The sequence below is a fragment of the Anabrus simplex genome, chromosome 5 (assembly GCF_040414725.1).
Source record: "Anabrus simplex isolate iqAnaSimp1 chromosome 5, ASM4041472v1, whole genome shotgun sequence".
Taxonomy (NCBI): domain Eukaryota; kingdom Metazoa; phylum Arthropoda; class Insecta; order Orthoptera; family Tettigoniidae; genus Anabrus; species Anabrus simplex.
In genome coordinates this window covers 403,275,756-403,289,210 of record NC_090269.1, presented here as the reverse complement: position 1 = coordinate 403,289,210, position 13,455 = coordinate 403,275,756, and the positions used below count along the sequence as shown (strand labels likewise).

Here is a 13,455-nt window from a genome sequence, read left to right as displayed (position 1 = left end):
ATTACCTTAAAGGACTCTTTTTTCCGACAGCAGTTAATTGCTCTGGACTAAAAAATGGGTGCGCAAAATAGAAAGATCCTTCTTTTCATCGACCGTTATCCTGCACATCCCATGGATGTTAATTTGAGGAATGTGCAGTTAGAATTTCTGCCTGCTAACTGCACTAGCAAGCTACAACCTATGGATTTAGGGGTTATTCACTCCTTTAAGTCACTTTATAGGAAGAACCTGGTGCAACAAATTTTATTTCTTATGGATGCTTGAAAGGATCCATCATCATTTAAAGTTTCAATCCTGGATGCGCTTCACTTCATTGCAAAGTCTTGGAAAGCTGTGAAGCAGACTACCATCTCAAATTGTTTCTTGAAAGAAGGGTTTTTCAAGAATCATGCTGCATCTCAGCTGCCAGAAGAAGAAGAAGAAGAAGAAGAAGAAGAAGAAGAAGAAGAAGAAGAAGAAGAAGTAGAAGACCTGCTACCTGCTGTATGGAGAATGTTGCAGTCAGACTGCTCTAGTGAAGATTTTCTTCGGGTAATGATTCTGTGATCACTGCAGAGGAAAGAAGTGTGGAGGAGTTGGTTGCTGAGCAAACAGCAGCCGAGTCTCCCACCAGTGACAGTGATGAAGCAGAGGAAGACAGTGAAGTGATGCCTACCAGTTCTGATGCAAGTGCAGCAGTGGATGTTTTATGCAGGTATCTTGTCATCTGTAGAGGGGGGTGAAAATAATTTTCATAACCTTTATGAGCTTGAAAAACAAATAGACGTAATAAGAAATAAGAAGTGTAAACAGAGATGGATTCTGGACTATTTTGGTAGGAAGCAGTGATTGTGTAGTTTTCCATCTGGAATAAATTTGTGTTAATGTTGTAAATACAGGTACAATAGTAGCAATTAAAATGTTTCATTCAGAGAAAATATTGCACCTTAGATCATTCTAAAGCCATTCTAAGAAAGTAACTACTGTACTATAATATTAAAATAATATATTACACAAATTTTTAACCACCTACCGGTAACCTTCTCCTGGGCAAAGGATGAGCAGAATTACAAAGGCAGTGTAGTCAACAGTTAATATAGTACAGTAATTAACTTACATGGACTTTTATTTGAGGTAAGTACAGTAAATCGATTGAGATTGAAATACTCTATAAATTAATAATAAAGTATGCATTTGTGTAACATTTACCTCCTTTTCCAGAGCATTTTTATATATACCTGTACAAGTTGTTTCCCACGATTTACACTTTCCTCCCTTTTACACTTTCCCCTCTTTTATACCAATATTCTTTGGTCCCTTGAAAAGTGTAAAAGAGGGGTAATACTGTATATGAATTTTTCATCTAAACAGTGTTATGTGGCTGAAGATGTTAATAACATACGAAACAAGTACCACTTTTAACCAATAAGTTGCCTTAACCCTCGGACACTCGCGCTAGGAATAAACGCAGCGTTACTCGCACGGGCTACATATGTAGCCCAAACTGAAATTCAAGCTGAATGACTCGTACGCTATGTTTTTAGGTTTCTTTGGTAATAATACCTTAAATAGTAGTATATGTAAATATTCTAAGCCAAATTTGAAGACCATACGTAGGTTTTCCTTTTGTTGAGAAGAGAAAATAGAAACCCTTGAAGAAAAATTGATTGCATATCACACTAAGGGAAATCTACCATGGAAACAGAAATAAAAGAATTACAGCTTTTAAATTTATACATATATATATACCTACATTAGAACATATTTGCATGGTAGATAAATAAAAACAATATCAGATTAAAAAACTGTCTTAAATTTTCTGTGAACATTTTTAGGAATTTTAGCACTCTATCAAAGTACATATTTCTGTATTGGTAAATTGTGCATCACGATCACATTCAAACTTTATTCACCTATATAAATATTTGTCGCTGTGGTAATCATTTGTATTATATTTCTATCTACAAAAAGTTCCAAATATTCAAGTTCAGTTTTCATACTACGAGCGATTCCCTTAGGGTTAGGAAAGTGCACGATTATTATAGGTTCTTGTACGCACATTAGTATGTGGGTGATCCCTTAGCCACTTGAAATTGTCCTTGGCAGTGAATCATTTGGAATTATTGCTGCCGGTACCTGCATCGTCATTTGTCGCTGGACACTCGGTCTTCAGATTCAGTTTGGTGTATTTCGTGTGTAATTATATCCTGTTCACTATCATCACTATCACCGCTAACAATACTATCATTACTTTCATCTAACCACCGACAGATTTGAAAGTCATCTACTTGGCCGCCTGCGCGGCAACGTTTCCTTTGCTCACTCAGTATCAGCACTGAAACAGCAATGCTCGCGCGGGCTACTATTGTAGCTCAGACCACTTCTAATCCGTCTGGTGACTAAATGGTGTGCCTAGTTAAGCCGGAAACACACTCGCTATTAATTGCAACAATGACAGGCAGCTATAGAGAGTATCAATATTCCTAGAAAGGAATATACTCTGTACTACAATGAAATAAATCACTGGGCTATACATGTAGCCCGCATGAGTATCTGAGGGTTAAGCAATTAATGTATCGACAAGGTTGGGGGGGGGGGGGGGAAATTAGTTGTGAATCTGTTAAGGCTTGGTTTCTCAGAACCGACGCATGCGAGGTGCGAGGCCCGCCTCGCACAAATCCAAACTACACGAGCTTATGCAAGTGGTTTCTCAAGCTGAGCGGCGCGCAGTGTGCGCAACCTCGCCGTGAGACCTCGCAGCGTCACCGCGCACTGATTCGTCCGGCCAGATTTGTGCGAGGCGACAGCAGTGCGAGGCGACATTATTTCTGTTCTTGTTTGTACTGTTTTAAGCAACACGATGAGCTTTACGGACGAAGTGGACGAGGAACTGATTAAAGAAATTCGAATACACCCAGTGTTGTATAACTTACAACACAAGAGCTACAAAAACAACGTTGTGAAAGACAACTTACGGAAAATGATATCACTGAAGATGGATAGAACAGCTAATAAATGTTGCTAGTTTTATGTATTATACGATGGTCTTGAGAAGGAAAGAGTTCGTAAAAAATAGAAACTCCAAAAACGGAGGTACCAGACGATTAATGTTAATTTACTGTCATTTGGAACCTCCGTTCTTGGGATTCTTTGCTTTTTCATTGATGTGGTAGCTGCCTCTGTGGATTGATGGTAGGGTGTCTATGATTATTATTATTATTATTATTATTATTATTATTATTATTATTATTATTGATGTTACTTATAACAAATATAATGAGTTCAGTTTCAAAGGATTAAATAAACAACAAATATAATGAGTTCAGTTTCAAAGGATTAAATAATTAACAGATTTAGAAATGATATATCAACCAATAAATCCATTACTTTAATATCAAATATGCCAGTATATATAATTTTACAAAATTTGAGTTCAGTATTGTTCATTTAATAAAATCACGCGTTTTATTTTAATAACGGTGTTCATTCCGTTATTATGCTAATTGGGTCACAGAAAAAGTAAACTATAGGTAAACACAAATACATGTTTGTCCATTAGAAAAAAAACTTTCACTCCACCCTGTTAGCATATTCTCTTTGTCATACCGATTCTCTCTCCCTGCTACAAAAAATATTTCTTGAAGCTGTCTCTTATCATGAAAGCATCATGTATAGAATTACCTCCGTTGTCAGCTGCCAGAGGAATCATGTTTTCTGTTAATTCCAAATAGCCAATAAAGTGTTAATTTGGGCAAGGAATTCGCTCATTCCGGAGAAGGTTGTGGACGATACAGGCTGACATCACAAGATCATCAACAGTTTCCATTTATACTGCTATAGGGGTGAAGAAAACCCTCCAGTACTGACACATAATCCGCTTCCTCTTCCAACAGTAGCGCACAGGCTGCGAGCCATGTGCTCGGCAACTGATCCACTTCGCAGCCTGGGAAACCACGAGCCTCGCAGCGTCATTGGGATGAAAGTACGCAACGTCAGCCTCGCACCTCGCATGCGTCAGTTTTGAGAAACCAAGCCTTTAAAGTGTGACGGACCATGAAGCTGATTTTATGTAAGCAGTAATCTGTCATAGCTACCGAGTTTTCAAAAATATTTTATTAATGTTACTTTGTCTGTTGTCAGGTGGAGTGAGAGAGCTCAATCTTGTTGGCTGATAAATAAGAATCAACTCTTTTTATCCACAGGGCAGGCGTTATTTTCTCCTACCTTGGCTTATCATGGACATGATATTACTTTCATTGTGGGCATTAACAATTCTGATTGTTGGGGTGGTGTTGATGGTTGCCATTGGAGCATTAGGTATTTTGCTCTGGATTTTTGGATTTCCTTTCATTGGTGAGTATATTTTCATATTTTATATGGATAAGTAGTTACTAAAATTCTAGTTTCCTTAGCCAAAGCATTCAGTTGTTTTGATGTAGAATGTAGGAGTGAAGAGCTGGAGAGCAGCCGACTCCTTTCCTCTTCATAAACATTATGGATGAAATCATCAAATTAGTCAAGAAGGAATACACAAACTGAAAATATGATGATGTTTGCAGATGACATCATGATGTGGGTGAGATGATCTTCTTCTTCATCATCATTATCATTATCATCATCGCCATAGCTTCAGTGTGCCGGGTATGTTGGTGTTGAATGAGTCTTCACCATCGTCTGTCCAGAAATGCTTTCCCTCCCACCGCTGACTCCCAATTCCCTTCTCTTCTCTCCACATCCTCTCTCTCTTGCTGGGCTGAGTGGCTCAGACGGCTGAGGCGCTGGCCTTCTGACCCCAACTTTGCAGGTTCGATTCTGGCTCAGTCCGGTGGTATTTGAAGGTGCTGAAATACGTCAGCCTCGTGTCGATAGATTTACTGGCACGTGAAAGAACTTCTGCAGGACTAAATTCCGGCACCTCGGCGTCTCCGAAAACCATAAAAGAGTAGTTAGTGGTACGTAAAGCAAATAACATTATTATTATTATTATTATTATTATTATTATTACATCCTCTCTCAGTTGGTGTAGCCATCCCTTCCTAGGTCTTCCTCTAGCTTTCTTCCTTCAGCCATTCTTTCTAGGCATGCACGTGGTGTTCTTCAAATCAAATCAAAATCTCTTTATTTGCAAATGAGGTGTCTACCTCGGTGGCAAATAGTACACTAAAATACATTATTGTCAAGCACTAAATTTTAAATTAACAAGAGAAGAAAAAAAAATTCTAGAATACAACAATATACAATTTATGCTGACAATTTTTTCTATTAAACACACAGCTCATCCTTAATAAATTTATATTGTTTACAAAATTCTACTTATAATATCTCCTGTACTTACAAACATAGTCAACTCATATACAGTATACAGAATTACTGTACAATTGGTATAAGATAAAATTTACATTGTATTTATTTACTTATTTATTTTTTTACCCATTTTGGAACCTAAGTAGCATAACGACCTGCTGTGTCTTAACCAGAACCCCTTTTTGCCACCACTTTTCAGAGTTCCTGAAGGGCCTTCACAGCTACCGTAGCGGTCACAGGGCCCTCGAAGTCCCCACTGTACTTTTCCCCTACAGGCAGTCCCCTACTTCGGCTGTCCAAACTCCATAGACCAGGGGATGGAATTAAATTTATTCACACACATTTTTTATTTACAATAAGCTGCACTGGTCGAATGCCCTCTAACATTTCATTTATTTTCTCTGTTGCTTTTTATTCTCTTCTTGAATATCTGTACAGATTTTGGAAAAGGAACAAACACTACCCCTGGTAAACTGTTCCACTCTTTCACGCCCTTCCTAATGAATGAAAATTTACCCCAATCGCTTCTGCTAAAATTCCTTCTAATTTTATACTTGTGGTCAGTTCTGCCGATATAATTATTTTCCAACAGAAGCCTCTCACAGATTTCTCCCCATGCTTTCTCTCCTGTATAGGCTCTATTTAATCCTACAAGTCTAGTTTTCTCCCTTCTCTTACTTAAAGTTTCCCACCCAAGTTCCTCTAACATTTCTGATACACTACTGTTTCTCCTGAAATCCCCTGTTACAAATCTTGCTGCTTTCCTCTGCACACTATTTATTTCTTCTATTAGGTATTTGTGCCAGGCATTCGCTTTACATGTCCACTTACCATGTTGATCTCGAAATCTTTGGCTTATCTTCTATTGAGTCCACTTCCAGTTCCATTCTGATGTCATTGTTCCTTGATCTTCAACAATGATTTATTTATTAGAAGGAAGGATTTGACAGGTTTGGATTTAAAATCAGCCAAACAACTGTCCAGCATTTTAAATACCTTGGCAGCATTTTGTCAGCACAGAATAGATTATATGTATGTATGTTAGGTATTCATCCTGAAGACTGGTTTGATCCTCCACAGTTCCACCAACAGCTGTCATAGATAGCCTAGGCATCACTGTAGTGGCGTACTAGGGAAATGAGGAGTGAGGTAGTTTCTCGTTGCTTTCCTCACCGAGCTAGATGTTGCTATTGCATATCAGTCTGCCAAGCCCACTGAAATGAATGCACCAATCAATCCTATGAGTGATATTTTCACACCATTCATAATAGGGACTAGCTGTATAAGGAATGGTGTTACTAGCATCACTCATACCTCAGTCACTTTCATATTGTCAAAGCCAAGGATAGGACTGAGACAGGTCAATGAAAGTAACAACTTTATTCTAGCCCACACCAGAAGACACAGTGTACTGTAAACACTACATCTCACCAGCAAGGGCAACACAATAAATTAACCAAAGAAATTAACACTAGTGTTAAATCCTAGTGTTAATAGCCTATCTAGAAAGCAGGCTGTGGATCATTTTGACCTCTCTCTTGTTTTTATATCCCAAGATGATCCTGCTCAGGCAATCTCGTACACAGGTGACATAATGGAATTTCTAAACTTTCTGACAATCAAGAACCTTAAACTTAGAATTATCTGGGTTGTATATAGCTTAGGTCTAGGTACAATACGTACAAAATTTTTTGCCAATCACCTTCTTGGTACTGGATAAGAACCATCTAATGTTTCCCATCTGATTCCATCTGCTGCTGTTTCAATGCTGGAATTCAAAATAAGCACTGAGGTGGTGGGACTAGTTTCATCTTCTGATGAGCTTCGTCTTCACTTTGCTGCATTTCTTCCTTGTCTGCAGATGTTAATCAATCAGTATAATGATATAAGGAATTGTTTTGTAACTCATCTAAGATCTCTTCATTGTTTCATAGTATACAATTTCTTTGGCTTATATTGGCACAAAAAAATCTCAATCAAGACTGCTCTAATACTCATATTACAATCAACAAACTGTTCACCAAGCATTTTTAGAGAAAAACATTGTACTTATTGCTTGCAACTGCCTTCCAAATTTGCATTTAAAATGTATTTATTAATTATTTACTATGTTCTGTGCTTGCTCTGTGAAAATTCTGTGAAGCAGGATGCTACTCTTATTTATACATGGTCCAAGTGAGGATCTCTCCTCTGATGGGTTAGGGACCATCAGTGGATTGTATAGTCCTAGCCACCTGACCACAAGGAGGGCCATAACTCCGAATATGTCCGAGATGCCCACTCCCATTTCATAACAACCAGTATCCTGACTCCAGGACCACTCACCAGGCCACTCAGCAAATTCCCATGGTTCACAATGTTCACCATACTCGAGGACTATGGGATTAAGGACAGATTATTAAAAACAATCAAAGTAATTTATGTTGATAATTGCACTGCAGTGAGGATTGACAGGACAATGAGTTCTTGGTTCAGGGTACTTACAGAGGTTAGACAAGTACGCCCATCCTGTGTCCAGGTTGGTCAACGCAAAGGATTCCCAGCCAGCTTCTCAGGGAATGTCGAATTTGGTTCAGTTTAACACAGGATCCAAGAGATTATTTGATGCGCCGATAACCATGTCATCAACTTCGACCTTACTGATGGACATCTCCATCCGACACATCACGGCCATGTTACCCAACTCAAAAATGCAATACCTTAATTCTAATACATCTTATCCTATTATTTTCATAAATAACACTTCAAGTTATCCATTTCTTATAACTATTTATTAAACATAATGAAGTAAATAAAGAATAGGAAGAGAAAAATTTCACTATGTACAAACTGTCTTCCAATAGATAAACAATCCTTGAACAGCTGATTCCTCAATTTCTACAACTAGTCTTCACGTCTTACTTCCTACTGTCATTAATTGAAATGAGTTCGCTTTTTTCCTTTTATATTTTTGTACAAGTTGATATTGATCAATTACCATTTACATCTGACCATTCACATTACCCTAAACTGATGTTTTTTTTACATTCTTCTACTTGGTCTATACCCTTAATTGAGAATTGGAGTTTAGCATCATAACTAACCAAAATTATACTATTCAACATCATCAGTTCAATATCCTAACTCAAGTACAATGTTCTTTCACTATTTATTCTGAATCTCTCTGATCTGAATTCTATTTGACATTTCTAATTGGACTTTATTATCTGACATTTTATTATATGAGATTTATTTATTTGAAATTTTTCATCTGAAATTTTATTTATGTTACCTGAAATTTATTGTGTCTTCTGAAATGTATTTTGACTTCAGTCATCTATTTAGGTTTCGGAAATGCTCAACAAGTTTCTTGTATGCAGCCAACATTTGCTGTAATTAACCTATCATTCACAACAAATTATACATACACATATTAAATTTATGTAACACATTAGCAAGGTTCACTAGGTCATACCTATCTTAAGCTGCCTTTACACTAGCGAAACTACCTCGTGAAAGTCGCTTGGGTGAAACTTACTCGCTTCGAGTGAAATTTTGCACTACCCAAAACAGAGCACAATTCAGAACGAAAAATAGCGCGAGTGGGGCGAGCCGCCTTCGACAAGCCTGAAAGCTTCAGTTCTGGTTTTGCAGCCAACATGGAAACTTGTTTTATCCCTCCAGCCACTGCAGCCGCGTTTTCCATCATATCAATGTCTTTTTTGATCAAAAAAGGGAGGAAGAAAAATCGGCGCCCTCGACGATGGTGGAGCAAACAATTATTCCTTGGAAGAAGCCAATATAGAAACAGCCTTATGAGAGAAATGGTACAGGAACCCAATGATGATACGATTAAGAACTTCGTCCGCATGAGTACTCAAGATTTTGAACAACTCGTTTCACTGGTCAGTCAAAAAGTTGGAAAAAAAAGATACAACATTCAGAGAAGCAGTAACAGTGAGAGAAAGGTTGGCGGTCACACTGCGTTTCTTAGCAACTGGTGATTCATACACAAGTTTGCAGTATTTATGGAAATAGGCAAGTTTAGTTGAGAAGTAATTTCCTTCCACGCATCTTCTCTTTTATTGCGATTGAAATTGTTTTTGTTTTTCGGATTCCACATAAAATCTCAATTTTTGTAGAGCTCGAAGAACTGCAAGCACTGTTCTTCATTCATCCCCCGCGCAACTATGGGGACCACGTTTACACTGAGAGAAATTTGATGAGCGAAACCCTTTGATGCGCGGACAAAAACCGACTGGGCTCCGGCTCGCAGTGAGGGCCCTCACTCCGCAGTTACTCAGGGGCGAGGAAATTACGCTTAGTGTAAACGCAGCTTTACATTCTGTATAAATGAGCATTAGAATTCAAACATGTGCCAAAGAATGTATTGTACTTCCTTCTGTGGTGATATTATAAGCAGACATTATATATGCCCTCATGTGTCATTTATTGAAGCACTTCATAACCTCGATCTTGACTTGCTCTGGAAAAGCATAGTTCTGAATACGTCGACTAACCCTATCATATTTCATTACCATGATATCTATTTGAAGTATGGAGGCTATCAGCTGATTAGGGACATTACTATGAGTTTTATTTAAGGTTGGAATACGCTGTAATCATAGTATTATACTCTCTTCTCGACAAAAACCGTTGCCATACAATAACTGCCAAGTATGATCCTATTCTCGTGTCATCTAATGTCAGAATTATTTCATCATCATCATCATCTGCAGTTTCCAGCTGTTGGCTGGGTCTGCTTATCAGAATTATTTCATCTTTCTTCAAAATCGACGAATACACCTTCATATCTTTTATATTTCCATATTTATTCTATTCAACTCTATCACTTCGTAGACTATGCATTTCTCCTCTCATGTCTTCTTAATATCTCTCATTCTTCATAACATTTAACTTCCCACAATGTTATTGCATCTACACTGGCCCATAATTCATATAGGATTTATTTCTTGTCCTGTCTATTAATATGACTATGTCTTAGAATCCATCTTAACTTCATACAGCACATAACCTCTCCAATACCCTTCGAATGACAACCACCTATACCTTCAATATGACTTGGGGTCTATACAGTGTTAAAATTTTGGGTAAAAGTTCAACATTTTCAATACAATGCATTGAACATTTGAACTTTTACCCCAAATTTTAACATTGTGATCTCAGTTCAATACAGAACAAAATTAAGGTTTTAACTTTAAATTGGGGTATAAATATCCACTCATAACGCATTCTCCAATAGCATTAACAAAACTGTGGTTAAGATTGGAATTCGCTTTTAACATTATCACTTCCTACACCAATATACATTGATTAGCTCACTAATCATTCGTAAGTTCACGTGAAATAGGTTAGCTCTGAAGATCACGTGTGGCACATTGATTATACGATACTTGCAATTAAGCTACCAAAGTTATTTTCTACCAAATGATACATAAAATTTTGAAAAACAAGAAACTTATCTCGCTCCCTTCGCCTTTTTGGGATGGTCTCTTCTTCTTGGCTGCTATATGCGATCCTCGCGGCTGGCTGCTGCTCCTCCGAGTGTCATCTCTGATCAGGGTGGTTGATCATCTTGAGCTAAATTATGTAATCTTGGGCAATCCATTCCCTGATCTTAGAAGGACTCCATGGTGACTATCTCGTTCATGAAATCATAAGATACAATTTGTATGAAATGATACATGTTGTTGCCGTTCATTAAATATCTAATATAGTTATTTTTCCAAGTATTTATGGTGAATATGAGATTTCTGATTATTGACTTTGATTTTCTTGGCTATTATGAGTATTGAACACTTTGTCTTAATTCTTTCTCTTCTCTTGGTGGATTGCCTGAAGTTGCATATAGCGCTCTCATTTTCTTCTGATGTTGGCCTATAGATCAATCATCTGGAATTTTGGAATTTTCTTCACATAATTTTTGTTGTATATCGGCAATTAGATTAAAGATTCTTGTTGGTCTTCTCCTAGATAAGCTTTTTCTTTTATAGCGATGATTTAATGTGATATTTTATTCTTCCAGCTTACTTGTGTGTGTCTCTAAAAAAAAAAAAAAGCAAATCAGAAGTAATTTGTTGTTGTTGTTGTTGTTTCAATAATCCAGCTCCTGTTTTGCGATCTTTTACATGGCCATTATGATTCTATGCCTTCTGCTATGATGTTAATCTGGACTTCATGACATTGTGTACTTATTTATTCCATTTGATGCCGCAGCCGGCCATTGTATTTATTTCAGTCTCCTTAATATTTACATTTTATTACTAGCTTAATGGTACATAAGGCTGTAATCTTTCACCTTTGTTGTTCGTAGTTTACATGGATCATCTGCTGAGAGGTGTTTATTAGCAGGGAGGGATTCAGTTAGGTGAAAATGTTGCAAGCAGTCTGGCCTATGCTGTCAACTTTGTCTTAATGGCAGAGTGTGCTGAAAGACTGCAGTCTAATATCTTGGAATTTGAAAATAGGTGCAATGAGTATGGTATGAAAATTAGCCTTTTGAAGACTAATTTAGTCAGTAAGTAAGTAAGTAAGTAAGTAAGAAATGCAAGATAATTGAATGTACAATTAGGAATATAAAGCTGGAACTGGTAGATAATTTAAAGTATTTATGGCATGTGTTCTTCCAGGATGGTAGTATAGTAAGTGAGATTGAATCAAAGTGCAGTAAAGCTAATGCAGTGAGCTTGCAGCTTTGATCAGCAGTATTCTGTAAGAAGAAAGTTTGCTCCTGGATGAAACTATCTTTACATCAGTCTGTTTTCAGACCAACTTTGCTTTATGAGAGTGAAAGCTGGGTGGACTCAAACAATCCCTACCAATCTGCATTTAGGGCAGTTGCCCAGGTGGCAGATTCCCTATCTGTTGTTTTCCTAGCCTTTTCTTAAATGATCGCAAATAAATTGGAAATTTATTGAACATCTCCCTTGGTAAGTTATTCCAATCCCTAACTCCCATACCTATAAACAAATATTTCTCCCAATTTGTCCTCTTGAATTCCAGCTTTATCTTCATATTGTGATCTTTCCTACTTTTAAAGACATCACAAACATATTCATCTACTGATGTCATTCCACGCCATCTCTCCACTGACAGCCCAGAATATACCACTTAGTCGAGCAGCTTGTCTCCTTTCTCCCAAGTCTCCCCTGCCCAAACTTTGCAACATTTTTGTAACGGTACTATTTTGTCGGAAATCACCCAGAACAAATCGAGCTGCTTTTCTTTGGATTTTTTCCAGTTCTTGAATCAAATAATCCTGGTGAGGGTCCCATACACTGGAACCATACTCTACGTATCATACTCTGGTTATCTTATTCATAAGCTAGAAGTAAAAGACATAAAAGTAGCAAGAACAATTGCTGGTACAAACAGGTGGGAACAATGGCAGGAGGGTACTCAGAATTTGGGGGGGGGGAAATAAGGGCTAAGTTAGGAATGAGCTCGAAGGATGAAGCTGTATGCATAAGCTGGCTTCAGTTTTGGGGTCATGTAAGGCGAATGGAGGAGGATAGGTTACCTAGGAGAATGATGGACTCTGTTATGGAGGATAAGAGAAGTAGAGGGAGAGCACACAAGTATGTTTCTGTTACAGATAACATATGGCCATTGTTAATATTAACATAAAGCACTGGAAGACTGATGTCTGCATTAATTCAGTTGTACATTTTTCAGTGGACCCTCCAACAAATACAATTTTTTTCCAGCACTTTATATCAGCTTCACAGAAGACTGCACACATCTTTGGTTACAACATTACCCCATAGCACTTAAGCTAGTATTGTAAGCTGAGTGTCTCGGAGACTGCATGTTTTTGTTTTGTTTTTTAAATTACTGATCCTAAGAAGATGAGGATCACTACATATTTAGCTTGCTTTAAATGGGCCCTTCTATAATTAGATGATAATAATAATAATAATAATAATAATAATAATAATAATAATAATAATAATAATAATAATAATAATAATATTTTATTGATGGTAATACCATTTTACAACACAATAGAGAAAAATAAACAAAACAAGCAAACTAAAAAGAAAGGAAAGAGTAAGTAGTGTATAACAAGTAAAAAAAGTACAAATATAATCATAAGAGTAAAAAAAAAGTTCATATATATTCATAAGTGTAGACTCCATGCGCTAGAATCATGTGAAGTTTCTGTGTGTAATA

General features: G+C 37.2%; 1 protein-coding gene across 1 annotated transcript in view; it reads left to right on the top strand.

Annotated features, from left to right (window-relative positions):
* The window catches only part of LOC136875008 (lysosomal-associated transmembrane protein 4B), a 168,960-nt gene that overhangs the window by 148,010 nt on the left and 7,495 nt on the right, over nucleotides 1-13,455 (top strand). The window contains exon 5 of the mRNA XM_068227954.1: nucleotides 4,182-4,332. Coding sequence (XP_068084055.1) covers nucleotides 4,182-4,332 — 151 coding nt within the window. The remainder of the gene's footprint in view (nucleotides 1-4,181; nucleotides 4,333-13,455) is intronic.